General features: G+C 41.8%; 1 protein-coding gene across 1 annotated transcript; it reads right to left on the bottom strand.

The window, feature by feature from the left end:
- Positions 1-287: 287 nt before the first annotated feature.
- LOC108657174 (uncharacterized) lies at positions 288-27,392 on the bottom strand. Its single transcript, XM_089263134.1, has 6 exons — positions 26,113-27,392; positions 4,047-4,357; positions 3,248-3,426; positions 1,824-2,958; positions 966-1,589; positions 288-893 (listed from the first exon to the last, which is right to left on the bottom strand). Exons 1-6 carry the CDS (start codon positions 26,495-26,497, stop codon positions 765-767), a joined length of 2,763 nt encoding a protein of 920 aa, XP_089119260.1. The 5' UTR covers positions 26,498-27,392; the 3' UTR covers positions 288-764.
- Between the last annotated feature and the right edge of the window lie 383 nt (positions 27,393-27,775).

The raw sequence follows: 27,775 nt of genomic DNA, 5'->3' as shown, positions 1-27,775 counted from the left end.
AAAAATACCGAAAACACTTGCAGCATTTTGGTACATTTGCTGCTAATGCTGTATGCAGCCCTGGTTAAGTGAAATGTTACGTTCCGCAATGTGACCAGCTTCAGTTGAACCGCCAAAGAGATACAATTCAAATTCAAGTGCAAATTTCCGTTTTTCAATTTTTTATTTGGTAGCAGTTTTATTTAAAGGTTTATTTATACATATTACACATATATATAGGTATATATATATTTAGTAAATATATACATGAACTTGTAAAATTAGGTACTAGAGTTGTATTTTTCGTAAATTTTTTTATTTATTTATATTTTTTTTTTTATAATTATAGCTACTAAGTACTATTTATGTTTTCGTCACGCACAAAAATTTCCAAACCTTTGGAATAAATTAAACGACTAAAATGTACACATTACGAAACAAAAAAAAAAAGTATAGTATACATATATATGTATATATAAGTAGTTAAAAATTGTGATTAAAAGTGGATTAACAAATAGAAGAAAGAAGGAATCGTGCAAGGAATGTAAAGTTATGTATGAACGGTCGATGCTATAAATATGTGGAGAATTTTGTTTGAGAATGTGCGAGAAGAGCGAATCGATTTAGAATAGCAAATGAGATTGAAAGAGAGACAGAGAGAGAGAGAGAGACCGAGAGAGTGAGGGATGATGGAAATTCTCGCTATATGGTATATATGTATGTATATGGTAGGTGTATATATATATAGTAGATATTCGCATAAATAGAGCAGGGAGAGCCCGGACTTAGGCGAGACGTTTTTTTCGACTAGGTGACAAGATTTTGAGCATTGTAACAACGGGCGCCTCGAACGACATCGAGACGACAAAGGATAGGAAATACGAGGCGACCGTCAGACCAAAGAACATGACGACCTGCCGAAAGAGAGGGAGAGAGAGAGAGAGATGAGTAAGGATGATGAGGGCGGATGTGAGAATTACACTTACCATTAGATCTCCGCCCAGGTGAAGCGGCGCATCGGAATTGAGCGCCATGGAGCGTATGACTATGGGATGCACCAGGTAGGCGCAGTAGGTGACACGGGAGAAGGGATAGAAGCAGGGCGCCGACAGCAGCGAGTTGATATAGCCACCATAGCCCGTCGAGCAGGCGATCGTTATCCAGGCCAGGGATAGCGCCCAGGCCGAATGACTCAGCGAGCTATAGGCGGCCGCTGTGAACTGTGACAGATCGGCCCGGTACAGGCCGAAGACCAGAACGAACAGATTGAGCATCGCCAGCGTCCAGGCCGTAGCAACCGTCAGCCTGGGCAGGCGAATCTTGCAATTGGTGCGGAACAGTATCCAGCCGACGGCCATGCCAATCAGGTACGGGCCCAATCTCGTCCAGGGCTTGTCGTAGATCTTGTCGAAGAGAGCCAGGGGATCGTCGGTGTTGGGTCTGTGATTGTTCGTGAAGGCAATCACCGCTGTGGTTATCCAGGAGAGCACCAGAAACACCAAGGTCGTTATGGCCGAGAGCTTGAAGTGGCGCACGCCCACTATCAGGATTATAGCGCCGATCATATAGAACTGCGTGTCATTGGCCAGATACCAGCTCCACAACATGCACTGCGCAAGACAAAAGAAAGAGAGGGAAAGAGAGAAGAGGGAGAGAGAGAGAGAAGATTAGTACGAGAGTGTATAGGGGATCGAGGGGTCCTTCGAGGGATCTCTCGAGTCATCATCTATCGAGACGGTGTTAGAGACTGTTCTTCTAGGGATCTACCGAGGGATCTGTCGAGTGATCTGTCTTCGGCTCTAATCAAGAACTTCTCGATATTGCGCCATTGACGCTTTACCCACCATCTCATCGACGGGAAACAGCGTATTGATGTAGAGTATGTTGCGCCACCAGTAGTCCGGGCAGGTCACATGGTCCATGGTCGGCGGGTCGAATATGGAGTAGGCAGCCAAATACCTCATAGTCACTTGGACCACGCCCAGCACGAACAGGTAGGGCGCTGTGAGGCGCATGAACCGATAAGCGACCAGGCCAAAAAAGTGAGCGGTGCCCGCTGTGAATTCGTTGGCGCCCTTGCTCAGCTTGTTCAGCTTGCCCTTGGCGTTCGTGCGGAAATACAGATAGGAGATCAGAAAGCCGCTGATGAAGAAGAAGGTGTCGACGCTGAAGGGGCCGTTGGTGATTGCTTGAAAGAAGAAGTTCTGCTCCACTTCCTTGCGCATCTCCATGTTGTCCGAGTACTTGAAGACCACAATGCACGTGTGTCCGAGGATCACCCAGGCCATGCTGAAGGCGCGCAGCCCATGGATGCAGGGTATTGTGTCGGCGCCCACGTTCCGATCGCAGATGGCATTGAAGTTCGTGATTGCCGAGAACGAGAGCAGCAGCTCCGAGTAGATGCTTAGCTTTTCGGGCTCGTGCAGGTGGCCCTCCAGGTGCTCGTCTGAGTTGCTGTTGTTGTTGTTGTTGCCGCTCTTGTTGCCCGAGCCGGAAATGACGCCGCCACCGCCGCCGCTGCTGCTGCTTCTGCTGCCGCTGCCGCTGCCGCTGCCGATGCTGACGCCCTGATGATGCCGATGATGATGGCTGTGATGGTGATGATGATGCACATTGATGCGCTCGTGATCGTGATGCTCGAGTTCGTGATCGTGCTCGTGCTCGTGGTCGTGATCGTGATCGTGGTCGTGCTCGTGATGATGGCCATTGCCGCTGTCATTGTCGCTGGGCGGCAAGTGAAGCACCAGCTGATCGAGCTGCTTCAGCGAGCCGGACTGATTCGATTGCTTGAGCGCCTCCTCGTGGGCGGTCATGGTGTCGCTGTAGTCGGAGGAGGCGCAGCCAATGCCCGAGCTCGTCTCGCTGTTGTTCATCATCTCCTTGTCCTGCAGGCGCAGCGCCTCCTTCAGCTTGCGCGTCAGGTAGATCTCGTAGAGTGTGCCGCAGCAGATCAGTCCAAGCACAATGCAAGAGACCACGCTAGAGCGAGAGCGAGAGCGAGAGAGAGGGAGAGAGGGAGGAAAGAAGACTGTTAATATCATAATCAAACAAATGGATGCCGTGGCGGGATTAGTTTCGCTTCTTCTTAATTTTTAGTTAACTTTTTTTGGACCCGCATTTCACACGATTCCAAATGCTAATGGCTTGAGCCAACGCTGGAACTACCCAGGGGCGTGGAGTTCGGTAGAGGCATTCACTATTTGCATTGTCCATTAGCGACAGACTCAAAACAGATTTTTTTTTTGAAAGTACGTTTCGGACTACTTACATCAGCAGGCAGAAGGTCTTGTCCGACCAAATGTTGAACTCCGTATCCGTGGGCACCCGTATGTCCAGCACGCGCAGCTCACGGCTGGGCAGCTCCTGGCGCGCATAGCTGGACATGCGGTGCACATCGGCAATGCTGCAGGTCGAGGGCAAACAGACGCCCATATAAATAGTGCGTAGCTGCAAGGAGACAAGAGAGAAGCGAGAGGGTGAGGTGGGAGCAAGTGAAACAGAAGCTTAAGGGTAAGATTATTATTGGAGAGAGAAACTTACTTTTCATATGAGAAGTCAAATTAAACCTTTTACTGACTTTGCTTCTCGCTTCTTGAGCTGCCATCTCTGTTAACTTTTACAACGCGAAGCAAATCATTCTATGGCAAACCTTTCTTTTTATGTATCTCTCTCTAGCTCAATTTCAATTCTAGGCTTTACTATCAAGTATACCCCTCTAACTTGAGCTTCTTCAATTGCTTCTCGCTGCATAATCTCACTTAGACTTGAGCAAACTTTCAATTTTAAACCAACTTTTCATCTTTAGGCTGGCTCTCTCAAGTTGAACTACATTTCTAATCTTTACTAAAAAGTATCCCACTTTAACTTGAGCTTTATCAATTGCTTCGCGCTGCATAATCTCCCTTAGACTTGATCAAACTTTCAATTTCAAACGAACTTTTCATCTTTAGGCTGGCTCAAGCTGAGGCTCCCGCTCTATTAAACTTCTCCAAAAGCTCTTCACTATATGATGTTCCTCCCGCTTGTCCTCTCCTAGCCATCCCTTTCTATAGATCTCATTGACTCACCATTTGTGTTGGCATCGTTTCGTTCAGCTGCAGCTTGAGCACATAGAAGCCCGGCATAAAGGGCGGCGGCGGGTTGTAGACGCTGCTGTAGGCCTCGGCATAGGCCTCGGCGAAGGGCAGCCCATTGTTGCGGTTCCCGTTCGCTGTGTTGATGTTGTTGTCCTTGCTGCTGTTGCCTTTGGTGTTGTTGCCGCTCGAGCTGGAGCTGGAGCTGGCACTGTCGTAAATGGCTTCGCAAAGGGCCAATGAACCCATCCAATAGTTGTTGCCATAGAAGAAACCGGAAGTGTAATGACCGGAAGCATCGTCCACTGCAAGTGTAAAAAAGAAACAAACAGAAGCCAATGTTGAAAGTGAAGGGCATTATTCAATGCAAACCCGATTGGCCCGCCCCCCAAGCCCTTCTGCTCAGCGAGTTGCATACCGCTATACCCTGTACATCCAGAGAGTGAGGCGATGGGGCATGATAAAGTGAGCGATAGTCTTTGGTATAGTAAGCTAATGATCTATAAAGAATTGCTGCCTTTCAAACGAATTCCCTTTCGATAACCTCAATTTGCGAAATATCCAAAACCCGATGCGAATTCTATTTCCAGACTCGAGACTCTGGCGACCTTGACAATCGTCACGTTTGATTGCTGATTGAGTTCTCTTATCGCTTGGCAATCGCATATTCTCAAGTAGCTCTCATATCGTGAGTATACAGACTTTCGAGGGACGTAAACACGCTTTGGGGGCCAGCTTGAACGTCGTCGATACCAAAGGAGAGATGTCTACTTATAGAGATATTGATAAAAGGGAAATTAAACACACTCTAGTGCGAATATCTCTATATAAATAGTGTAGTGCAGTAGTGTTGGGTAAATATTTGTGTATAATATGATGATAGAGCCTAAGGTAGAGCAACGTTTGAAGTAGCTCTCACACATTGGATGCAGGTATGAGTGGGGTACAGCGAGCTCTGCTGTAGTGCTGGACCGTTGGGCGCATTCTGGGGGTTCGACTGAGTAAACCTACTATGGGGTAAAGTGGGGGTAGAGCAGGATAGTGTAGATCGTGCAGGGGGAGAGTTTAGCCAGGAGGACAGGGGGAATCGGGAACTAAATGTTTGCTCAATAGATTACACAACTACAAGGGGTATCTACTAGTCTTGTACTCTTCTAGGGGTAGAGCAGGATAGTGTAGATCGTGGGATCGGATCGGGAGAGAGTTTAGCCAGGAGGACAGGGGAAATCGTTAGCTAAATGCATACCCTTTGCTTGCTCAATAGATTACACAACTACAAGGGGTATCTACTAGTCTTTCACTGCTCTCTGCGCATTTTGAAATGATTTTTCTTACGTTTCTTTTGATTTGTTTTTGTTTTGTTTTTGTTGTGGCTTTTGTCTCCGGTTGTCTGTTGGCACATAAAAAAGTTGTTGTTGTTGCTGCTGTTGCTGCTTATTATATAATGTTGCCAGTTGGCTCTTCTCTTAGTCTTCCCTGTACGCCACGGCCCCGCCCCACGCTGCGTGCAACATGTTGCGCGCTGTTGTCTCATGTGAGCGCATGCGAATTTGTTTTTTCTTTTCTTTTGCTTTTGTTTTTTCTTTTGCTTTTGCGCCCATGCGATCTTCTCTCATTTCGCTTGTCATATGTTGGTTGTTGCCAGTTGTTGTTGTTGTTGTGAATTGTCTTGTAACCAGTTGCCAGTTGGATGGACCAAGCAGTCAACCAGTTTCAGCCATCGCCAGTTCCCGTAAGGCAACAATAAAGTAATATCAACTGCAGCTGCGCAATAATTTGTTGTTAGTTGTTGTTGTTGTTGTTGCTAGTTGTTGTTGCTGGTTGTTGTTGCAGACATTTTGGCATTTCGTCTGACAACTTCCTTCTGTACGCAAAAATTTGTTTACTTGGCTTTAATTTTTGTTGTTTTTTTGGGCGCTTGCCTTGACCAAAACGCAGATTTATGGATGGGCACTTGAGTGGGCGGAAGGGAGGGGGGTGAGGGGTGGGAGGCAGCTGGTGAAGGGGAAATTCGGACATAACCAGCTGCTTGTAGACCACATCGCATGGCCATGACCATGAACAGGTTTTGAGCCTGACTGCTTTTCCGGGCAGCCGCAGAGAGGGACACACAGAGAGAGAGAGAGAGAGAGAGAGAGAGAGAGAGAGAGAGAGAGAGAGAGCGAGGGCAGATGCAGTGAGAGGGAGAGCGGGGCAGGCGAATTGCTAAAGAGCTGATGATGAGCATTTTAGCGCATTGTTAATTGTTTAGCTAAAGATTATGAATTAATTAAAAGCAATTCTTGACCAACTCTGGGGTGACACAATTTCGCAATACCCTGTAATCGTTGCGCAATCGCTGATGGGGCAACGGCATTTCGATATTTGCTGTTACAGAAATGTGTACAAATATTTTGCAATGCATCGAGTTCAATGAGTTGACAACTTTATGTAACGTATATCGATATATATCGAAATGTGCGTGATTTATTATGCAGGAATATTCTTAGATGTAATTGTTGCATACTGTACTGTTGAAATCGATAGCATTGCTTATAGTGCTTATCGGCAGATTTAAATAAAATCGATAATTGATCGATATTGGAATGGATAAATATTGGAATGATTATGTAGAGACATGTTCTCAAATGAAGAAATCTCAATTGCCATGAGGCTTCAACTCCAGTTTTGATCAGATCTATCGATATATATCGATAGCAGTCACTGAGACCACACATGAAATTTCAACTTCAGTTTTGATCAGCTCTATCGATATTTATCGATAGCAGTTCTTATGAAACTTCAACTCCAATTTCGATCAGCTCTATCGATATATATCGATAGCAGTCACTGAGACTACACATAATCCCTATGAAACTTCATCTGCAGTTTCGATCAGCTCGATAGATATATATCGATAGCAGTCACTGATTCTTATGAAACTTGAATTCCACATTTGATCAGCTCTATCAATATATATTGATAGCACTCACTGAGACCACACATGATTCTTAGCTATGCCCGAGTCTGGGGAACAGAGCATCTACGCCGTCGGCTTCACGGGACGGAAACACTTTTACTTTTTTCCCACACGCTGGCCGCCCTTTCGAGTCGCTCTTTCACTCCGGGCCGGCCCCTTTGTCCACATTCGTCTTTCTACCTCGCCCTCTGTCACATTTTTGTAATGTTTAAACATGTCTTTGTTGTTGTCTGTCGCTCTGTCTCTTGTTTGCGTGTGTTTTTTTTTCCTCATTTTTTTTTTTTTTTGGTTTCAATTTAATTTGCGATTGAGGTCATTTGATTTCTGTTGGCTTTGGGATTTTGTTGTCTTGGCTTTTATGTAATTGTTAGGCCAACTCTGCTTTGGTTTGTTTTTTCTTTTTCATTTTGGTAAGAGCTGAGGTCTTCGTTGATCTGTGGGACCTCTAACTAGTCAGATTTCATTTTGTATTTGTCACTTCTCCCTGCATTTTGTCTTCTTCTTCTTCGTCTTCTTCATTTTTTGATGTCTCATGTTCAATTGAACGTGTCATTCAAGCGTTTAACGTCTCTTCCACAACAAAGCAGTCCAAGAAAAATAATCAAGCGTCGACAGATCCAAAGTAGACGCGAGGCACAGACTCCATCAAGGTAAGCGCCGCGTTGTACATGACAAAATGCCCGATTGGTGCAAAGAGCAGCCGGAAAAAGCCCAAACCAGGTAGCGCTTGGACCAATGTTGCCTCACCCTCGTCGCTCCCTCTTCCACCTCTCAGTATTTCTATCGAGTACCGTTTGAGTTCAGCTCGATTTGATCATGTACTGCTGCTGTGCCCATATCAATTCTTGAATTGCCGCAAGGTCTTCGCTGCGCCGACGAGACCCGTAAAGTCGTCTAAATAGCACGGTCAATGGCCATAGACCAAAGCGGCGGGCATGGGGCCACGTGGGGCGGGGGTCTACAATCATCAGATCCGCCATAAACAGAGTCTAACCTAATTGAAAGTTATTGACAGATCTATTAAATACTGCACTTTCGACCTTCAAGCTGTTTGCCATTTGCTCATTCACTGAATCAATCAGTCAAGCATTCTATCAATCCCAGTCTGTATATGGATTAGACTTAAGTAAACGCGCAAGCCGTTAGACAGCTGCTAAAGAGCTTTAATACAACACAAACTATAGCAATGAATACGCCTTTGATTGATCTAATCGTTTGCATTAGCTCGTTGTGCTTGGGCATCATCAAGAGCCATCGACTTGGCGACTCTGGCGCCCCTCACATACCTCATATGCAAATCTAAATATTTAGAATTTAATAAGCTTGCAGAGATCAAACATTCTCGTCTCTGTTTGGTGATATAACATCGTCAAATCTGTGTTTGGTTAATATTTACGAATATGTGCGATATCTGAGCAGCAATTGCATTCGATGAGTGGACGATGACATACGCTGGCATGGGTATGGCAATGACAATGATAATGGCGATGAAAACGATGATGAGCATGAGAATGCTGATGAGAATACGACTGAGAATGATAATTACAATGACAATGCTAATCGGAATGGGTATGTGAACATACAAGAGAATGCCAAAAGGAATGCTAATGACAATTACAATGACAACGGCAATGACAATCATAATGATAATGATAATGATCATGATCATATGAATGAGCTTGTGAATGAAAATGCGAATGAGAATGCTAAGATAATCTCTATAAAAAATATAATGACAATGACAATGACAATGACAATGACAATGACAATGATAATGACAATGACAATGACAATGACAATGACAATGACAATGACAATGACAATGACAATGACAATGACAATGACAATGACAATGACAATGACAATGACAATGACAATGACAATGACAATGACAATGACAATGACAATGACAATGACAATGACAATGACAATGACTAATGATAATAATAATGATAATGATAATGATAATGACAATGATAATGACAACGATGAAGACAATGTCTATGAAAATTACAATGGCAATAACAATGATAATGATAATGATAATCAGAATGAGTATGTTAATACAAGCTTTATTAAGAATGCTAATAAAATTGCTAATGATAATGACAATGACAGAGATAATGTCTATGACAATAGCAATTGCAATGACAATGATAATCATAATGAGTATGTGTATATGTTAGAAGAAATGCCAATGATAATGACAATGACAATGAAAAAGATAATGTCGATGACAATCACAATGGCAATGATAATAACAATGATAATGATAATGAGTAGTGAATAAAAATGAGAATGAGAAAGCTAAGAGTATTGCTAATGATAATGACAATAACAATGATAAAGACAATGTTCAAGACAATAACAATGTTAATGAACAGCTGTCAAAATCTATGCAAAGATTGCACTTTAACGCCAATTCGTATTACTAACGTTACATACTAAGCTAGAGAGACGGTATACCCTATGCTGTGCGCGAATGGAAAGAATGCTTTAAAGACTTGTATTTATTATGTTGTTAAACAATTTTCATCTAGCCGAGAATCAATATTGTCTATAGGAAGCCATAGCAAATTTCAGCAACTAGCTTGAGCCAATGTTTGGCAATCACTTATGGGGTATTTCTCTCCCTCCTCCATGTAGAGATATTTGGATATGGATTTCTTATATTTTGTTCATTGTCACCTGAGTGTCAATGAAATCGCCAATTGAAAACAATCAGCGAATTGTCAAGAGCCTCTTGGCTTCAAATCGAGCTGCGCTTGGAGGTTATGACTGGGGAATATTTGATATATATATATATGTATATATGTAAATATATATAAAGGGTATCTACTATATAGTATATATGGGGCGGCTGCGCAACATAGGTGTTAACACTAACACCAATTACAGCACAAAAGAAAGAGGGGGGCGGTGGCGGCAGGCGGTGTCTGGGCGTGGCACACGCAACGCCCATTAAATGACAGCCACAAAAAAAAAGCTGTTGAAACTTTTTTTTTTTTTTGTGCTGTTTTTGATTGATGAAACGCAACACAAAAATAATCATAAATAATGTGCTTAACATGCCAAACAACAACAACAACAACAAATAGTGGTTGGCCTGTCAGAGACACTTAATATTATTATAGAGCTGCGGCGCAGCATTGCGAAAGGTTTGCAAAAAATAAAAAATAAAAAGAAAAAAGCAAAAATCAAATTGAAAACAAAACAAATCGAAACGAAATGAAAATAAAACAAATAACAAAATATATATATATATATATATATATTTTTTTTTTTAAACAATTTTTTTTATTGTTTATTTTATTATTTTTACAACGCGTCAGAAATTTAAAGCGCGCACTTAAAGCAACAACAAAACGTGCGTCAGAACCATTAACGAAATTATGATTATTCATATATAAACTGTTATATATGTACATAGGTATATTAAAATATATATATTGTACAATTTTATTTATTTCTTGAATAACTAAATTCGTCTTTGATGCTCGCTCATGGCAGCGGCAAAGAAGGTATAATGGGTCGTGCCTGTGTCTGTTCAAGCAAAGGACTTGAAAGATTTAGACACTCTATATAATCAATATATATATATAAGTATACCTCTGTAGTACCCTTCCAAAACTTTTCATGGAGAGCCTTGAGATAGTTCTTCTTCTTAAGGGTAAACATAGCTGATAGAAACAATTAAGTCTGCTCGACCATGAGATCCTTTGAGTTCTATATAAACTCACACTGCGAGCTCAGTAGTTCACTTATAGAACGGTAGCAGCTAGCGCTGACAGCACCCTTCCCTGCACTAGCACTAAAATGCATACTAAATACTGCCCCCAAAGGGGAAACATACCAAATCGAAGCGAGCCTCATATAAGTTAAGACTATCGACAATATAAGGAGGCTGGAGAGTCCAGTCAGACATTCAAGGGGAGAACCCAATGAGTAGAACTGATTTGGGTCAAAATATATCCGGACTAGAGAGAATCTAAACTCTCTCTATTGTTACTAAATTATATAAAATATATTATTTCATTGAACACAAAGTTGTTTATATTCACAAGAGCCCAACACAGCGTCTCCAATCACTAGTGCTCTAGTGTGGGAGAGCTTAACTTATATAATGATAAACAACAAAATAAATACTCCATTAAACGAGCATTGAGCAGTCGGTGCTTGCAAATTTTTCTTTATATATAGCCCAAAAGTAACAAAAAAATTATTGTTGAGTTGTCTTGAAATTGTTTAATGGGCTTTACGTGTGTTTTGTCTACTACGTTGGGCGCCCGCACACACCCTCCCACACACAGACACACACACACACATATACATATGTAAACACTCACGACATTCTGTTTATACATCGTCAACAATTTATGCTAACAAAATCCCCAACAAGATCCCAAGCCAAACAAATTCCCAATCATTCGACAGTTGAACCCTAAGAAGAAGAAACCTAACAGAACTCTCGCGCGCCATGTCAATAGAGGTGTGAGAAAGAGAACGGACAACAATCCTTTTCTTGAGAGCCCAAATAAATATTCAAACAATCGTTGGCTAAAAATACCCAATCGAAAATCAATTGAGTCTACAATTAGCCGGCAGATTCTGCGAAATTTGTATAAATCAATAAGAGAACGTCTAAGAGAAGTGAGGGAAGATAACTATCCAATATTTGTGTAGAAGACTGAGAATGTAAGAAGTGTCTTTAGAGTTGAAAGTTCTTAGATAGTTAAGGTTAATGTTAGGGCTTCTATGAATGGACGTTCACAGTAATGCCAAGTATTGGTATTAGCATATGATATACGATCATATATGATGGTAACATATGCAAAATTTTCTTTTATCTTCTGCACAGTATTGAGGTCAAGAGGCAAGCATTCTTATTTGGTTAAAAAACTGACCAAAGTTAACCACAATTCAGCTGACCAAAATTCCAAATTCTCTTCAGTTTCAGTTTCTAAATTGATTCTGTATTAATACGAACATCATCTGCATTGAGTTTTAGATAGTTTCAAGTCGCAATGAACTTGAAATAGTTTTGCAAATAATTTATGCAATTTATGCAGCTGGAGCTGGTTGATCTTGCTAGGAATACTTTAATAATGATCAAAGCAATTGATTGTCGATTCTCTCTCTATCTCTGTGGCAATTATAAATGTATATATAAAGAGTGTTTGAGTTAAATCAGAATCTATCTAGGCTACTGACTATACGAAATTCATTCTTCATTATTCATTATCCCACACATATCCAATTATGTCATATAGATATATATCAAACTTTTATTTGATTACTGATGTTCTCTCTCATCTCAGATTAGAGATGCTTTTCTACAATGGTATCACTCTCTGATTTTCATAGTCAATTGAAGTTAAGATCATTGATCTTGAAACTTGAATTCAAATCCATCTATATAGAGCTCTATGAGCTTCTTCTATACTTTGATTCATCTAGTTATTCTCGATAATGTGCTCTATGACAGCTTAATGATCTATACCATATCTACCAGCTATACTTATGATCTGCTCATATTTTATACAGCTGTGATCTCAGGTACTCCATAAACATGAATTTGTCTCGCTGTTGACTCGATTCTATGCGCCATCGTAAAGTACTTTAATGATGTATTGGCAGTTAAGAGATCGCTGAGGCCTGGGTCCATGCCTGATTCACAGTAATTTGCCATTTCAAGGTATTTCACGCAATTCCTATGGCTGCTCTAGTTAATCGCCGAGGCGATTTATGTAATGACAACTGCGCTTGGGCCGGGCGAAACTATCTAAGAACACGCAAAAGGCATCTTTAGCATGGACTTTGAGCTCTATTAGGCAACTGTCTGAAACGCATGGCTATTAAATGGATGTTTGGTGTGTTTTTTTCTAACCTTTAAGTGATGTTTACAAAATACTTTTACTACACCGGGAATACTCTTATAATCATTAAGTTTCAGTTTCAATTTGTGAAGTGCCAAGGGTCAGATTGTTTCACAGTTCAAAGAGAGCGGCGAGGTGAAGCGAATTAGAGATGAAAGATGTACGAATTCGTCGTAATGAGGAATCAGAGAACTGATAGACTAAATGTATAGCATATTCATATTACATATGAATTGATTCTGTTGACCATTCATGACATTTTATCGATAGCCATAAGCTGTCAGTTGACTATCGATGTAATTTTAATCGATAGGCCTGTTGAGTACTCCAAACTTTTGTACATATCTTAAGGCTGCTTAATTCTAGACAAATCTAAATCCCTCAACAATTCCATGCCCAAATATAGCCCCATCAAACACAAAGTATTTACTTCTATACCAGACACTCTCCTCCTCATCTCTTCAAGTTCAGCTTCCTGGCCCCACTTGATTGCCTGAATCAAGGCCAAGCCTTGGCTTCACCCTAGCCTAGCTCATGTTGTAGTAAAAGTTTGATTATGATTAACAACAATTTCAGCTCTATGCTGAAGTCCTATAAAAAAAGAGTTGATTCGAAAGGCTTTGGATGATCTTGAGTTACGTGGCAACAGCTAATCAGTTTTATGATCTGTACTTAGCAATTCAATGCCTGAAAAAACTCATGAGTGTTGCTGCTGCTGTTGCTGTTGCTGCTGCTGTTGAGTTGCCTAATTGAGTCACATCAAAGTCTTTTTTTTTTTGTTTGCCTGTTTGGGCCAATTTAACGCTTGGCCACGCCTCGAAAGATCGTCTAAGCCTTGATATGACAACGTCTTCGCGGCTGGCTGCAGCTGACAAATCTGCGCCCAACTTCCCTATTACAATTTAACGCACAAGAGCAACAGTTGCCGCCGCGCCGCACTGCATTTGTTATTCAGGTCGTGAAACTGAGACAACGCACCGTCAGTTTCAATGTCAATGTTGGGCACAAGTTGTTGTTGTTGTTGTTGTCGGTGTTGCTGTTGCTATGGTTCAAGAGCAAAATGTTGCTGCTGCTGCTGTTGCTGCTGTCTTGGGCAACAAGTAAGCCCATGTTGCTACTGTTGCTGTTGCGGTCTAAGAGTCATATGTTGCTGTTGTTGGCTCTTGATAGATATATGTTGTTGCTGTCGTTTCTAGCTAAAGAATTGTTGCTGTTGTTGCTACCAAGGCGCTTGATAGATATATGTTGTTGCTGTCGTTTCTAGCTAAAGAATTGTTGCTGTTGTTGCTACCAAGGCTTTAGAGCAACATGTTGTTGCTGTGCTATGCAGAAGCAACAGCTGCCGATATTGTTGTTGCTATTGCTGCTATTGCTAGTAGAAGAATTACTGTTGCTGCTGCTGCTGCTGTTGCCGCCAAGGCTGTTGCTGCTGCGTTGCTCACCAGCAACATTGGCCATTATACAGCTGTTGTTGTCAGAGTTCAAGAGCAATATGTTGCTGCTGTTTCGCCCACCAGCAACACACGCGATTATCTATTGTTGCTGTTGTCACAATTTTGGCTATTGCTGCTGGGGTTCAAGAGCAATATGTTGCTGTTTTGTCGCCCACGCTGACATTGCCAAATCTTAGACAATTGACACACGCTGTCAACGACAGCAGCAGCAGCAACAACAGCAATATGATGAGCACTCGGAGCAACAAATGCCGCTGGCGCTTTCGCCGCGAACATTGACAGCAAATTCGTGCTCCAATTCGCAAGCGACAGACACAAAAGAGGTGTGCGAAAGAGAGAGTGAGAGAGAGAGAGAGAGAGAGAGAGAGAGAGAGGGAGAGGGAGAGTGTCTTTGCTTTTGATTTGTTTTCTGTTTGGTTTTCGTTTATAATTCCGTTTCACATAAGTCTTTTTCGGCGCTCGCATCTGGCGCAGATTCAGCACAAGGTCAGCTGCATCTTCAGCAACAACAGCAACAACAGCAACAGCAACAGCAGCAGCAACAGCAGCAACAGCAACAGCAGCAACAGCAGCATCAATTTCATCTTTAGCCATTGCCAGTGTCGACCCGTTTTTGGTATATGACTAACTGGTATTTTACCTGGCCCCGCCACGCCCCCCCAATGGAGGCTGCGCCTCACGGCACAGGTCTGCATGATCTGAAGGCTTTGCGTAATAAGCGTAGCAGATGCAATATATAGAGGGAGTTAGAGGAAGAGGGAGAGAGAGAGACAGAGAGAGAGAGAGAGAGCTCAGGGCTCAGGGCTGCAGCTGCAGTGCCATTAATAACACTATTAACACTGCTAATGGCATTCCACAGAATAATTAGCCAAACAAAGTCTTGATGAGACTGCAGTCAAATGTCATTCTGAAAATTACAATTCAATTATCGATCTGTATATACTATATGCATAGATCTCTATATATTCTCTATAGATCGAACAGCGCACATTAGCTGAACTGAAGACGTCTATCGCCTAATTACAGCAAATGCTGAATCGATTCATTCACTCTAATGAATTGATCAATTAGCTTATTATTGTGGGAAAATCGTATGGGTTTTTCTCACTTCTTACACAACATCGATAGGTATATATTTTGGTCAGATTCTTTCTACAGGAGAGCTATAAAGAATGGACTATATATTAAAGAGCTCCTGAAGCAATATCGTGGATTTCTCGCTCTCTCTCTTGCTTTCTCCTCTATCTTCTCTTATATAACCTCATGGAACTCGGGACTTGTCCGAGCTAGACCTATGAAATTTGTTGGATCAGCGCTCTAGGGCCAAGTCAAACTTAATGTGATATATTTCTGTCATTCCCGCAATCTCTTCTCCTACACAACCTCATTGAACTCGGGCATTATAACAGTGAGCCGTGCGAAATTCGACATGTAAGCACTTCAAGGTTAGGCAAGCTCAAGTCCATAATAGTTCCTGCATATAAGCGTATTATAATACCTACATATGTGTAATATGTGCATACATTCCAGTGCGGCTCTCATAGCTTTCACTCGCACCGCGTATGACGCACTTGCGTTCAATAATTTGTAATTGACAATAGGAAAAGCAATAAATCGTTTATGTCTCTGATATAGCCTAGTCGATCCATCGAGCCATCGATCTGGCCATTTGAGCTGGCCTTTTTCGTTGGCCATTTGCGCAGTTATATCAGCTCTGATTGCTGCCTGCTGCCTGCTGCGTAATTATCAAATGGCCCAAACGCGATTATGGTCAATAACCCCAAATAGAGGGCGCATGCAAATTGTGGCTGTTGGCCAATTTCATAAGCGATGCCAATTTCGACTGTTTCAATTGGAGGCACGTGCCAATGGGCTTTTACCTAACGGAAGCGACGCATCGCTTTCGGACAAGACTTTTACCAGGTCTGGCCCGGCGCGGCGCGCCTCAGTGTCAAGCCGCAAATGGGGCCAGGCCAAAAAGCGAAACGAATGCACTTGCACTTGCCATGGGCACGAACGATATACACATGTACACTATATATATATGTATATATATAGATGTGTGTATATCGGTCTGAAGGAACCTTCGAGTGCAACGAGCGCGACATAGAAATCGTTTGATTAACTAAAGCTAAAGTCTAGCCAAGATCGCACGCGGCATTAAGCCTGAAGGTCGATAAGCGCTCGTAATTACGATTACGAAAACCGATTACCGATGACCGATTAACGCCGTATGCCATGAGCATTAGAGCACAACTCATGGCGCTCACTATGATCATCTGGCCAGGCCCCGAATTGCAAGTCAAGTGCAAATATTATGTGCGTGTAATCAAATATGGCATCCATCAAGTGTTCGCTTTCATAATCGAGCCGAACCCGCCGCCGAATGTAGTGTGCAGAAACTGGTTCGCACTCCACACACAGTTGCCCTCCACGTGATTATCGTATGCATCACAGAAGCGAAATGAAACACTAATAAACAGCCGATTATGTTGTGAAAACAGGGCCAAACAACAGCAGCGGCAGCGGCTTGACCTGCAGATCTCTATGAGTAAGCAAACTGAATTAGAGAGGAAACTCGTAAAGTGATTCAGCCGGGACTGCCCGACTAGAGACTCTGCGAAGAAGAAATATTCCAATTAGTAATGGTTTTTCAAGGCTCTTCCTTATAGAGATTATAGATGGATGGATGTAAGCGGATGTACGGAAGGATATATGGAAGCAGAAACTCTGCGAAGAAGAAATATTCCAATTACTAATGCTTTTTCAAGGCTCTTCCTCATAGAGATTATAGATGGATAGATGTATATGGATGTACGGAAGGATAGATGGAAGTAGAAACTCTGCGAAGAAAAAATATTCCAATTATTGATTCTCTTCCTCATAGAGATTATAGATGGATGGATGTATATGGATGTACAGAAGGATATATGGAAGCAGAAACTCTGCAAAGAAGAAATGTTCCAATACTACTAATGCTTTTTCAAGGCTCTTCCTTGTAGAGGTTATAGATGGATGGATGTATATGGATGTACGGAAGGATATATGGAAGTATACATAAAAATTATATATGCACTATGAGTACAGCTCCTTCTGCCTGTTACCCATCTTCTCCCACAAACAATATACCCCAAACAAACCTTAGATCTGGGTTCAGGGCATACGAATTATGAGTACTTCAAGATGGAGTTGAGCTGTTAATATAATAGCAGCACAATTATACTGCGGGTCAGACGGCTCGAACTGCTCATGAACACTAGATCAAAAGTGTTTGGCGTCCCTGGCAGAATACTTAAGCTAGCTAAGCACTCCATTAGATATATGTTACTAGGAATAGTGGACAAGAGCCAATAACTCAGCACCGCCATTGACTTCCTGTTGCCATAGTTGTTTATCTGCATAAGCAAAAGTGTCTGAAGCTTAAGCATCTCCTATAAGAACTAATCATATATTATAGGAGTTCCATCATATATCATCGTCTTCTGCTTTGACTCTTAAGCTCTCTCACATGCTCCAGTGCATATCTAAATCTTAGCTCATTATATGCTCATCATCATAATTATCAACATTTGTTTCTTTTGTTTTTTCCATTCCTTTTGCTCGCAGCTTCATCAAAAACAAAAAAATTTGTCGCTCTATAATAATGAAAATGGAAATCGGCCGGGAATTGCAACAGATCTTTTACGCCATAATTCATGATCAAGTGCCAGCTTGAATTGCGTCGAATACAACAACAACAACAACAACAGCAACAAAAACGTAATAATAAGAAAAATTGCTCTGGCCGCGCAAGTTCGTTGCCTAAGTCTTTTGTTTTTGTTGTGTCTAAAGACGAAAAAACAAAAACAAAAACGAAACAAAACTGAAATTAAACCAGAGGAAAAACGCGGTCAAAGTTGAAAGTGGCTGCCACACAATTTGGTCCGTTATTGTGCCTGCTAACAGCAACAGCAACAGCAGCAACAGCAACAGCAGCAGCAACAACAACAACAACAGCAACATGAATGAACGCACATTTGCCTGTGCCATAATTTGGTTTTCGCCAAAGCAACAACAACAACAGAAACTGCAAGACATTGCAACAATCAAATTAAACTTAAATTACATAAGCTTAGCGCTGCGCCGGCGTCGCAGCTGACGTCGCTGCCTGACCAGCGCAGGCTGGCAGGCTGCAATTGTTGCTGTTGTTGTTGTTGCTGTTGCTGCTGCTGCTGCTGACTTGGTGTGTTTATTTATTGTGCAATGTCCGACTGTCTCTGCTTCTGCTTCTGCTTCTTCTTCTTCTTCTGCTTCTTTTTTCTTAAGTTGTTGTTACTCCAGCAACAACAACAACAACAATGGGAAAGCACTAGAAATTATGTTGCGTGACGTTTCATTTTGCACAAAGACTGTAATTGGTAGCTGCCACGCCTACTCGGGCCGGCTAGCCTAAAAATTGCTGCTATTGTCCGCAATAAACATAAAAAATATATATATATAAATAAAAAATAAAAATAAAAAACAGGCCAGGCACGAGCCACAGGCCATTTGCCAATTTGCAGCAACAATTTGGACTTTTGCTTATAACTGTTTATATACGAGCACACACACACACATACACACACACACACACATCTATATTTTTATTGTCTTTGCGTCCAAATGCAAGACGAGGTCAGCATCAAAACGATTTCGTTTGGTAATCGACAGCAAAAATTTGCAATTGAAGACTGAAATTTCCAGGAAAATCATAGAGAAAAGCTGAGCAACAGATGCGAAACAGAAGCAGCCAGCAGGAAGTTTGCACAACAGGCATACACACACGCACACACACACACACACACACACGCACACACATCATATCTATATCTAAACGAAATGAGACACAAGTATAGCCAAAGTTTATGTAAGCTCACTCGAGGCAATCATTCATACTTTTTTTGTTTACGTTTCTATCGACACACGCACACACACGCACACACACACACGCACACCCAACCTTGGTTAAGCATGCAGCCACAACTGGTAAAGAGAGCAACTGCATTTCATTGCCAGGATTTGGTGCGCCAGCCAAGCCAACTTGCGTCAGGCCAAAGCCAAGTCTAGTCGAGCTATGCGGCCTTCGCTCAAGTCAGCGGCCAAGTTGAGCTTGTTGCAGTGTGGCAAAGGGGGGAAGGGGGGGAAAGGGGGAGCCAATTGATTTCAATCAACTGCCGAAAGTCAACGAAGCGTAATTGCCGCCAAATGCAACAGCTTAGAACATTCAACGAAAGAGCGAAGATAAAACATGGCATCAGGTTGACATTCAATATGGTCAGAGATTAGTTAGATAGAGTCAGAGCATGCTCAGCTAGGTAGACACCCGAACCAAGTTGGTGTTTTGCCTAGCGATGTGAAGCGTGTAAAGAAATGCACAGAGAAATTTGGAATTATCTTTAAGGAACTGAAAAGATGAACAACTTGATTCGGGTATTTGTTCAGTGGGAAACGTGAAGAGATTATGGAGAGATTATGGATGTATTTTAGTAAATGTATATCCATATAACATTATTAGTGTATAGCATATGGTATTTTATATAGAAATGCCCATCTACAGAGCGTAGAATACCCGAACCAAGTTTGTGTCTTGCCTAGCGATGTGAAGAGTGTAAAGAAATGCACAGAGAAATTTGGAATTATCTTTAAGGAACTGAATAGATAAACAAATTGATTCGGGTATTTGTTCAGTGGGAAATGTGAAGAGATTATGGAGAGATTATGGATATACATCCTAAAATACTTTAGTAAATGTATATCCATATAACATTATTAGTGTATAGCATATCGAGAGTATGCTCAATGAATCAGACACCAGAATGAAGCTGGTATTTCATATAGAAATGCCCATCTACAGGGCGTACACTCAGCTGAACGAATACCCGAACCAAGTAGCTCACCTGTATTAACGGAAATGTCCAGAGATATTTATGGATGGGCATAACTGTATATACTCAGTGATATATGTGCCTAAATGTACTTAAACTCTGAGAGCAGCTCAAACATCAAAGTAACAAATTCTTGACATGGGATCGATATATGTAAGGAAATACCAAAAATTACTAAATACGCGGTTCGAGCGAAAAGTACAAAGAAAATGCTTTGCCTAATTAGTTTTAGCATTAGCATTACGAGCATTTCCTGGTATGGCTATGGAGTAGCGCGGCTTGAGGCCCACAAAGTAAGGTATACGTAATAAGAAATGCATTTTCATATGTGGGAGGTAATAGAAATAAATCAAAAAGTAAAAAAATAAATTATTTTTGCATTATTTAATTAGGCTAAAACATGTCTAAGAGCTATTTCGAATTATAACAAATTCACAAAATAATTTAAATGAAAAATATATATATATATATCATAAATGCGCTATAGGGTTTACGACAAAAGCTGCAATAAAACTATTAAAAAAAAATAATAATAATCTATAAAAATCAAAATGTATTTCCTTAATGATAGTTTGCATAGCGCAATGTCGGATAACAATTGTTGTATAATTTACTATGGCATTTCCACCAGTCGGAACTAGTTCGTAGACTCAAAAGAGCTGTCGTTCAACTGCAGTACTTGGAACGACATTGATAATTAGTGCGAATAATCTCAATCATAAACCTGAAGCAAAGCCGTTCAATGTGTAGCTCAGCTATACCGAAAAGTTAGTTCTTTGGAACTAGTTTAAAGAGTGTAATTACTGCTTAAGAGGTGCCCGAAAATTCCTGACCTATGCAACGACATAATTTGGCTCGACTAATTTGCAAGCTTGATTCCGATTCATGTCGGAACTAGTTCGTGAGCTAACAAGCACAAGCTCGGGCGGCGGGAAGTCCGGGTATCTGGAATTCGAGGTGGACGTCCAGCTAAGCAAAAGCCTGAATGGCCATTGATTGGCCATTGATCTTGGCCATTCGGTCGGCCGGTCTTGGCTTTTAAGTTTCTTCGGCTATGACGTGATCAAACTGCAAAAGCAGCTGAGAACACAGAAAACCGCTTAGAGCGCAATTGGAGCTAGTTCAAGCCAATGAATGTGGTTGGCACTGCGAAGAGCGAACAGGGAATAGCAGCAGAATAAATCAAACACAAGTTATTTGTACATAGAATAAGCAACTAACGCGAATACCCTGCAAACCTTGCACTGGGTCTGATGTCCCTGCGACTGACTAAGAGACGGAAGGGGCTTTGATCCACTTGAAATCTTGTGCTTCTATGTATATATACTCCCTCTTGTGATCTAGTACAGCCTGGAAACATATAGCACTTAGAGACTTTGCATTGCACACGTTGGTCCATTAATAGTACGAACTGTCTTCCAGAAGGAGCTCTTAGGAAGTAGTTATACACATATACATATTTATCTATTATGCTATAAATCTTGCCTTCCCATCTCAAAAAGTAGTTCTACATATATACATATTTATCTATTATTCTATAAAACTTTCCCTCCCATCTCTGCACTTCTCTATCTGCCTAAGAAAAGGTCTTTCTCTTCTCTCTTCTCTTTTCGCCTTCGTCGTCTTCTTCTTCTTCTTCTTCTTCTTTTTCTTCTTCTTCTTCTTCCTCTTCCTCTTCTTCGTCTTTCATTCTTCTCCTTGGGCATTCTATGCTTTTACCTCTAATCCATCTATTGTCTTCTCTTCTCATTCTTTATGTATGCCTCTTGCACTCTTCTTCCCACTCTGCTTCCACACTTCTCTGAGCTTTTCTTTTAGTCTTCTCCTGCATCTCTTCTCAACTCTTCTTTTCTTTTCTTCTTTTTTGTTTCCTTTCTCCTTCTTCTCTCTGCTCAATTTCATGCTCTTCTTTTCTCTCTTCTCCCCTTTCCCACCTTCCCATCTCTCTCTCTGCGCATCTTGCTCTGCCGCAGCTCAGGGTATTCGCTAGTCGTTCAAGACCTACTAAATAGTAGATCACTCTTACTTGATAGTCAGTGAAACTTTGAAAGCAACTAAAATACTATTGTTGTTGTTGTTGTTGTTATTGTTGTCTCTGGTGCTGTTTTTTCTTTTGTTTCCTTCTCTTTCTTCGTTTTGCGTCTCGTCTTGAATGTGTTTTCGTGTTAATTGATTGCATAACCAGCAGAAAGACAGAAAGACACACTCACATTCACTCGTGTCAGTTGGTCAGCCACTCAGTCAGTCAGTCAGTTGGTCAGTTGGCCAGTGGAGGGGGCGTGGCATGCACTCCAATCGCTGGCGCAACCAAATTCAAAAGAAACCAAAGAGAGGAAAAAAAAAAAACCCAAAAACAAGTCGCACAACATTTATCCACATCATTTGGGGTTGCCTTGCAGCAAGCTGGAGTCGAATTCGCAGCTGTTTGCCAGCCAGTGCATTGTGTTTACCATGTACCTGTTAAAGTTCATGTTAGCCATTTGACAGCCAGCTGCCAAGTGCCAGACAGTTGATAGTCAAGCGAAGCGAGATTCTGTCTTCATATGAGATTGGTATTTTCTTTTACCAGGTACCTGTTAAAGTTCATGTTAAGTGTTTGACAGCTGCTGTCATAGTTTATGTTAGCTAACTAGCATATTGAATTGAGTTAACTTTTCATTCTGAAAGCGAATCATGTAAATGCTTCATATGCGATTTACCAGGTACCTGTTAAGGCTCATGTTAGCCAGTTGACAGCCAGCTGCAAAGTGCCAGATAGTTGATAGTCAAGCGAAGCGAGATTCTGTCTTCATATGGCGTTGGCATTTTCTATTACCAGGTACCTGTTAAAGTTCATGTTAAGTGTTTGACAGCTGCTGTCAAAGTTTCTGTTAGCTAACTGGCATATCAAATTGAGTTAGTTTCATATGCAATTTACTAGGTACCTGTTAAAGTTCATGTTAAGTGTTTGACAGCTGCTGTCAAAGTTTCTGTTAGCTAACTGGCATATCAAATTGAGTTAGTTTCATATGCAATTTACCATGAACCTGTTAAAGTGCATTGTAAGCTTTCAACCAGGTACCTGTTAAAGTGCATGTTAAGCTTTCTTGAATCGCCTGCCTTAGCCAAGTGTTGCCATATGTTGCAAATTTCTAACTACCAACAGCAGCTATGGGCTCATTTGATTCCTAATCAAGAGGGAAATGCATGTGCATGTCAAAGCTCATGTTAGTTTTCACCTTAAGATTCTATACAATTTACTTAAGGCTCGACTCCCAGTCAGGTTTTCGCATAGGTGGCAACGCCGTGACCTCAGCTTGACAGCAACTTACGGCCAGCCAGCAACTGAATAATCAATTTGTGCCAAAACTGAGCAATTGCCAAATATTTGATTTACTCTTCAAGCATTGCCCCATTGCATGCGGCCAGGTGGCAGCACTGGCTCGAGCATCCCATTAGCAATGAATAAGAGAATACCCAACAGCCAGATGAACTGCCCACTCAACTCTGACAGACGGACAAACAGACAGAGAGACGGACAGATGGAGAACATGAGCGTGACGCAAACGCGTCAGACAGCCAGCAGCTCAGCTCTTGGTTAACTCTTTGACAGGAGTGAACGTGAACGTGACTGAGCGTTGGCCCCAAATCGGCGATATGATATGCCGGAGTGCATTATGCGCAATATCCAATTACAGTTATAGTTACAAACGCGCCATTGTGCGGCGGGCTGACATAATGGCCAAACGATTTGCCAAAAAGCCAAAAACTCCGAATGTAAATTACTAACCAAATCGAATCGAGCAGCAACAACAAGGACGCCCGACCCGGCCGGACTGCATAATACTCTTTCACGGTCCAAAAAACAAATCGAATTTGGCTTTTTTTTTTTCATCTTTTTCATTTTCTATATTTTGTATACGAAAAACTTGAGACGTCAAGCAAGGGCAGTGCCATGCGATTACGGGACTCAGCTGTGGGCGTGGCACATCAAGAGTTTGTGCATGTGTGAGCATGCATATAAAGTGTGGAATCCAGAGACTCTATCCTCTATCTTTAAATAAAGTCTGGTACATTTATAGCCGGAAGCCGCACAATTTGTAATTTTTGTAATTTTCCTATGCCATTTTAGCAAACTATGGACGATTTTTGCCAAAGTCTGGCAAATGAAAGGGGATATGGAATATTTTTCAGGTTTTTTTTTCGATTTTCATTCAAGTTTTAGCTATGGACCCTATCGAAGGCCCATCTCTGGGTTCAATAAGGCAGTCTTAAAGATTTTCAATGTGTGGCCCATGTTAGAAATAGATCTATTTATTAGAGAGCTCAAGTCATGCCCCTAAGATGGCATACTTTGAAAAGTGTTAATCAATCCTTAGAGAGTTTTAAAACTGTTCAAGATATGAGAGATATGCTATTATACTCCCCCTCTCAAGATATGAGAGATATGCTATTATACTCCCACTCTGCAGAGTGCAAATATCTAAGCATTTGATAGGATCTGCCCATATACGATTGCAAAGTTCTTAGAATAATACATAGATGGCGCTGCTATTTGCCATAAGTCCATATGCTAGCTGTTGTCATCACAAGACTCTAGCTACAATAGCTAGATAGGGCTCTAGAGAGGTCTCGTCAGACCTGAACAGAGGCAGTCGTAATATCATGCTCAAGCATTCAAAATTTTGACAATCAAATGCATATGCCCACTTCTCACTTGGCTGAGCGAGCATTCAAACTAAACTAAACACGAATTTACAATGCACAATTAAGTTGCACTTGTTAGTGGTGTTGTTTTTGTTGTTGTTTATGTTGTTGTTGCTGTTGTTGCTGGTTGCAAGTTGTGTGTTGTCGGGCAAGAACTAATTGCGACCTTGGGCGTCCACAGCCAGCGGCGCATGCACAAAGCCAAAGACCAAACCGAACTCTATGCAGATCCGAAAAACTTGAAATGTCGAGAATGCGCCATACAAAACGACACGTTCACATGCAGCAATTCCAACAACAACAGCAACAGCAACAACAACACCAAACGAGCTGTAAGCCATACAATTTATACGAAAAATATCTTAATATACGAATCTGAAAAAAAAAACCAAAAAGAGAAAAACAAGACCTATCAATGCATAAGACTTAATCGAAAATGATTTGGCAGTTTGTTTGATTGCTCAGTTAATGGATAATGCTCGATAGTTTTGATATTTTTAATGTTTATGGATTACCCAATGGAAATATCTGTCAGCTGGAATTGTATGCCTGAAGCAAAGAAACCAAATATATGCACATGTTATTCGGAATTAAGTTGTTAATATGTTAAGTTTTCAAAGTTTCCTAATCGTGAGGAAGAGGAAGAGAGAATCATAAATTATATTTTAATTTTATGAAATATTTTAATCCTATCTAGGATAGTTTGCTCTTGCCTTTATCAATTCTGAAAGCGATTCTCGAACACCCAACCAAACATCAGCTCAGTAACTCAACGATTCATTTTCCAATTGGAATGAATCTCACTAGGCTATTATTCCCATTATCAATTATAACAACTATGCTCCTTTTACTCGAGAACCTTCCATCTGTTAGCTGTTATCATTTCCAAGCGCTGTCAAAACGAATATCTGCTAATTATATTCTATAAATTCCATTTTATACCATTTCCCATAATATTCCTATTGGATTCCAGTCACAACTCATATTGGATTCCTATTACAACTCGAACACTTCTGCCCGTTCCTAATTGGCATGCAAGCTCGACAACTGTTCCCAGGCTCTTCATCGCATCGCTCAAAAGCTCTGCGTGTTCTCATACTCAGAGCACAAACAACTGTTCCCATTGGCACTTGCATTTGCACAGCGTCACTAACTGTTCCCACTTGTGGCGATTGTACTCACTTTTGACAGCCCACATCTTGGCGTCGGTCAGGCCGTGCAGGTAGCTGCGCATGTCCTTTGTGCAGTTGGCGCTCAGCATGCGTGTGGCTTCGAGGCGTGGCCACTGCGACGCCAGCAGCGAAAGGTCGAAGACGTTGAGCGCATCGCGCAGACGTTGACTGCGCGTCAGATCGAAGCTGGCGCTGGCTTCGCTGCTGCTGCTCCCATTGCTCTGGTTGTTGTTGTTGTTGTTAGTCTCCGTTTGCAGGCTCAAGTTGATGACATTGTGCTGGTCGGGGCTGATGATGGGCGAGGACTTGTTGTCCTTGCTGTCAATGGCCGCCAGCGCGACGCTCGCTGCCAGCGCTAGTAGCAGCAGCAACGGCAGCGGCAGTGGCAGCGCCATGATTTAAATGAGAAGAAAAAAAAAAAAAACAAAAATATCGCACAAATTGATGGGGCACGTTCGCCCTGCCCTGCTTCACTTTCACTCGAAAAAAATATCGAAAAAAATGTGTGTGTGTGTGTGTGTGTGTTTGTGTGTAGGTATAAGAAATTCCAAAAATATATATTAAGTTCCAAAATCTGTGTCGTTTGTTTTCGTTTTTATTATGATCTTTTATTTATTTTTTATATGTATGTATATATTTTTTTTTTTGGTAAATTTCTTTGCAAACACTTTGCTTAAGTCATTTTCACGCAGCGAATGAATAAGAAAAAAAAAAAAATACCGAGCTTTAATTATCACACAAGAAAGCACATAAAAAAAAACTCAACTCTTCGGCTTCGAACTTGGCTTCTGCTTTTGATTTTACTTTTGCTTTGCTCTTCTTCACTTTCGGGTGGCAGTTGTGTAATAAGCGCTGCTTCGAGCGCCGCTTTGCTTTTTAAAAACCGTTAGAATTTCTCAGTCGCTGATTTTCTGTTGTTTCTTTCGTATTTCTTTGTCGATAATTTCTGTTGCTGTTGTTTTTTTTTATATTTTTTTCTGTTTTCTTCTGCTGTTGTCACTTTTACTTTCGTTGCGCACACGCGAGCCCTGGTGCGAGCGAGACGGCGGGCTTAAAGGCTGCCGCGTTGGTGGTGGTGGGAGGGAAGTGCGTATCGGGCTTTACACTCGGCGGCCGTATGATTTTGGTTAGCTTTGGGAGCTGCGACAAGCGACGACCGCTTGGCATGAACGCACGTCAACGAATTGCGGCTGCGCGTCTTGGCCAGCTGTAAAAATATGCTAACAATTTCAAAAACGCAGCCCAAAAAGTCGCAGTAGCAGCGACAGCAGCAGCAGCGGCAGCGACAGCAGCAGCAGCGGCAGCGGCAGCAGCAGCAACGGCTGCGGCAGCGCGAGAGCCCAAAGCGTAGTAACAACTGCGCTAATCTCAGTCAGCATAGGCTCAGCAGCGCAGCCGCAGCCGACTGCTTGAAAGCGCAAGTGAGCACAGGCAGTGCAAAATTTTTACCGTTAGCTTGAGCAAGCGCAACGAAAGTGCTGCAGACAGAGACAACACACGCACACACACAAAGCAAATGAGAGCGAGAGCGAGAGTGACTGGGTACACAAATACAAAAGAGAGCGCACCAAAGAGAGAGCGACGACGACGACGACGACGACGACGCTGCTGCTGCCGTCTCTGCTGGACAGTGGAAGAAAAAGCCCTGCGTCATCGGCGATGTTGTAATAAGC

This window comes from Drosophila navojoa, chromosome X (genome assembly GCF_054131105.1).
Source record: "Drosophila navojoa isolate 15081-1374.11 chromosome X, UAZ_NAV_1.0, whole genome shotgun sequence".
NCBI classification, from domain to species: Eukaryota; Metazoa; Arthropoda; class Insecta; order Diptera; family Drosophilidae; genus Drosophila; species Drosophila navojoa.
The sequence above is the reverse complement of the archived record's forward strand: the minus strand, read 5'-3'. Positions and strand labels throughout refer to the sequence as shown.